Genomic DNA, 2,592 nt, shown 5'->3' with positions numbered 1-2,592 from the left:
GTTAACCTTGTCTATTCTCTGGCTTGTATCCATGCTCCTTCCTGATTCCTGATCCTGACCTGCTTGATTTCCTTGGCACCCTGACCTTGTGGCTTTTGGACATTGACTTCTGATTCCAGTTTGTGATTCTGCATTGGTGACTTGGCTCCTGCTTGACTTCCTTGGACTGGCTTTGGACTCCTGCCTTCCTGCACCCTGAGAACGTGACACTCCTGGCTCCACCCTCAAAATCATCAGATATTTCTTGAGTCAGGCCTGGCAACCCTCAGTCCCAAGGACTTTGTTTCATTTAAAGAAACTATGTGTTTTATGTACTACCCCACTGCCAATCCTAGCCTGCAACCTCCTTCCCTCATTATGTGTTCTGTTTTTGCTACTGAGGAAAAGTAGGAATTGAGCAGTTCTGCCCTCTCTTCATCACCTGTTACTATTTTACTTTCCTGTCCCTGCAATGGGCCTACCATGTCCTTGCTCTTTTTTTTACTTTGAACATAAGAAAAGAACCCTTTTTTGTTGTTTTTAGCATCTCCTCTGTCCTTCCTTATTTGTCTGTCTCTTTTAAATAAGTTCTATTCCTCAGTCCTAAGATTACAGTTGTAATTGTCATTCCCTCAAGTTTCAGGAATTCCAATTAGGTCATAGTTCCCTTCTGGTATTAGGATTTCAAGTTCCGCCTGCTTGTTTCCCATACTCTGTGCATTAAAGTTGTCATTTATTTGCAAATATCCTTCTAAAACCATCACTGCAGAGTCCACCACTGTAATCAAGAATGCTGATGTGCACCTTCTGAAATTTCCAAAATTAGATTAATCTTGGGTCTGCAGATATTACTTGGCACCACCCTCTAACCCTTCATGAAAACAAGAGGAAGTACTGCAGGGTGTTGGGGTTTTTTAAAGTTTCAGAACAACAAGGAAACCACTCCTCAATTTAAGTACCACCTTATTTGTTCTAAACATATGTGTTTTTGCCAGCCCAAGTATTTGTTTGGTGGATCTTCAATAGAGATGGGAGCTGCTGATTTGGTATCTGGATCAGCAATGACTACAAACTGGAGCACAGACTATTCTGGTGTTGGTTCTGATGACATCTGTCCGTTGCAAGAGTTGCCATATGCTCATATCTTTATACCCACCCTGAACTTCATTACTTTCTTCACTGGCTTCTTTGGTAACTTGTATGTGATCCTGCTGATGGCAAGAAAACAAGGCAGCAAGAGACTTGTGGACACATTTGTTCTCAACCTGGCTGTGGCTGACCTAGTCTTTGTATGTACTTTGCCTTTCTGGGCTCTGTCAGTTGCTCTTGGTTACTGGTGCTTTGGTGAAGTGATATGCAAGCTCAGCAGTTATACCATCTCTGTGAACCGTTGCTCTAGCATTCTGTTCCTGATGGGTATGAGTGTGGAACGCTTTCTTGTGGTGATGAAGCACTGGGATTCCAGGTCCACTGGAACCAAGAAGAGCATAGGCATAAGCTGTGGTTGCATCTGGGTGGTCTCCCTCCTGCTGGGAATTCCATCTCTAGTCTACAGGAAGTTGATCCCCATGAAAGACACCAGCCAGCCTTTGTGCCAAGATGAAGTGCCGTCCACCACTTTCAGTTTGGTTTTGCTCATTTTGACGTTTCTGCTGCCCTTGGGAGTCATCTTATTCTGTTACTGCTCTATCTTCTTCAAGCTTCGTGGTCACATCAGCCGAGGCAACAGGAGAAACAATGCCCTTAAAATCATCTTTGCTATCATTGGAGCATTCATCTGTTTTTGGCTACCATTCAATACCTTCAACACATTTCTTATCTTTGCTGTGTCCCAGGACTTGTATCTTTCTTGCCCAGTACAGACAGCTCTCAGGTGGGGACTGGCCATCACTGCTTGTTTGGCCTTCACAAACAGCTGCATTAACCCTATCATCTATGTCTTTATGGATCAGCATTTTCGACAGCAGGCTCTGAAGAACTGCCCGACATTTTGCAGCAAAGGGAGTAAAATGCAAAACTCAGCCCTGTCTTTTTCTTCTACAGAGTCAAGTCTTCTGTTTGCTAACAAGAAGATCACCTCAGCCACCTCCACTCATTGTTTGGAAGATGTGAAAGGCACAAGAAGAGGTTATAAACCTCCACAGGATTTTATTGTGGATAATATGTGATATCCATGGATGTTTGTACGCTGACGTGAGTTTTTAGAAAGGCAGGATATATTTTTTTTCTAAAATATAAATATTTAACAAACATTCTTTGAAGCAAAATACAAAGCAGGCCAAAAAACTCATATATGTTTAATTAAAGGTACATGCATAATTTTAAAAAAACCCTGCTTAATTGCTGTTATGAAGCGGTGCAAAAAATAAGCTTTTCTTATATGTTTGGTTGCTTAAAATATTTCTGACAGTAAGCTTTCTTAATTTTGATTAAAATCTGAAGTTTAAACTCTGACCATGTGTGTGCAGTCTGATTTTTCATTCTTATCCAAAACAGGAAAACTTTCTACAAATTAAAAACAGAAACTTTTATACAGAATTTGGAGCTGTAGAGTTGCCTGTATGTGTAACATCCATGTGGACATTCCTGTGTTTCAGAGGTTATTTTCCTTCT

At 41.3% G+C, this 2,592-nt stretch overlaps 1 protein-coding gene across 1 annotated transcript; it reads left to right on the top strand.

Moving 5' to 3' along the window:
• Positions 1–1,007: 1,007 nt before the first annotated feature.
• GPR25 (G protein-coupled receptor 25) lies at positions 1,008–2,166 on the top strand. The gene has a single exon (XM_060233290.1). It carries the CDS (start codon positions 1,008–1,010, stop codon positions 2,145–2,147), a length of 1,140 nt encoding a protein of 379 aa, XP_060089273.1. The 3' UTR covers positions 2,148–2,166.
• The last annotated feature ends 426 nt before the right edge of the window (positions 2,167–2,592 follow it).

The sequence above is a fragment of the Heteronotia binoei genome, chromosome 2 (assembly GCF_032191835.1).
Source record: "Heteronotia binoei isolate CCM8104 ecotype False Entrance Well chromosome 2, APGP_CSIRO_Hbin_v1, whole genome shotgun sequence".
In the NCBI taxonomy this organism is placed as follows: domain Eukaryota; kingdom Metazoa; phylum Chordata; class Lepidosauria; order Squamata; family Gekkonidae; genus Heteronotia; species Heteronotia binoei.
The sequence above is the reverse complement of the archived record's forward strand: the minus strand, read 5'-3'. Positions and strand labels throughout refer to the sequence as shown.

What these genes read in the sequence shown, in the direction of transcription:
- GPR25 (XM_060233290.1), top strand. Translation starts at nt 1,008, where the DNA reads ATGGGAGCTGCTGATTTGGTATCTGGATCAGCAATGACTACAAACTGG.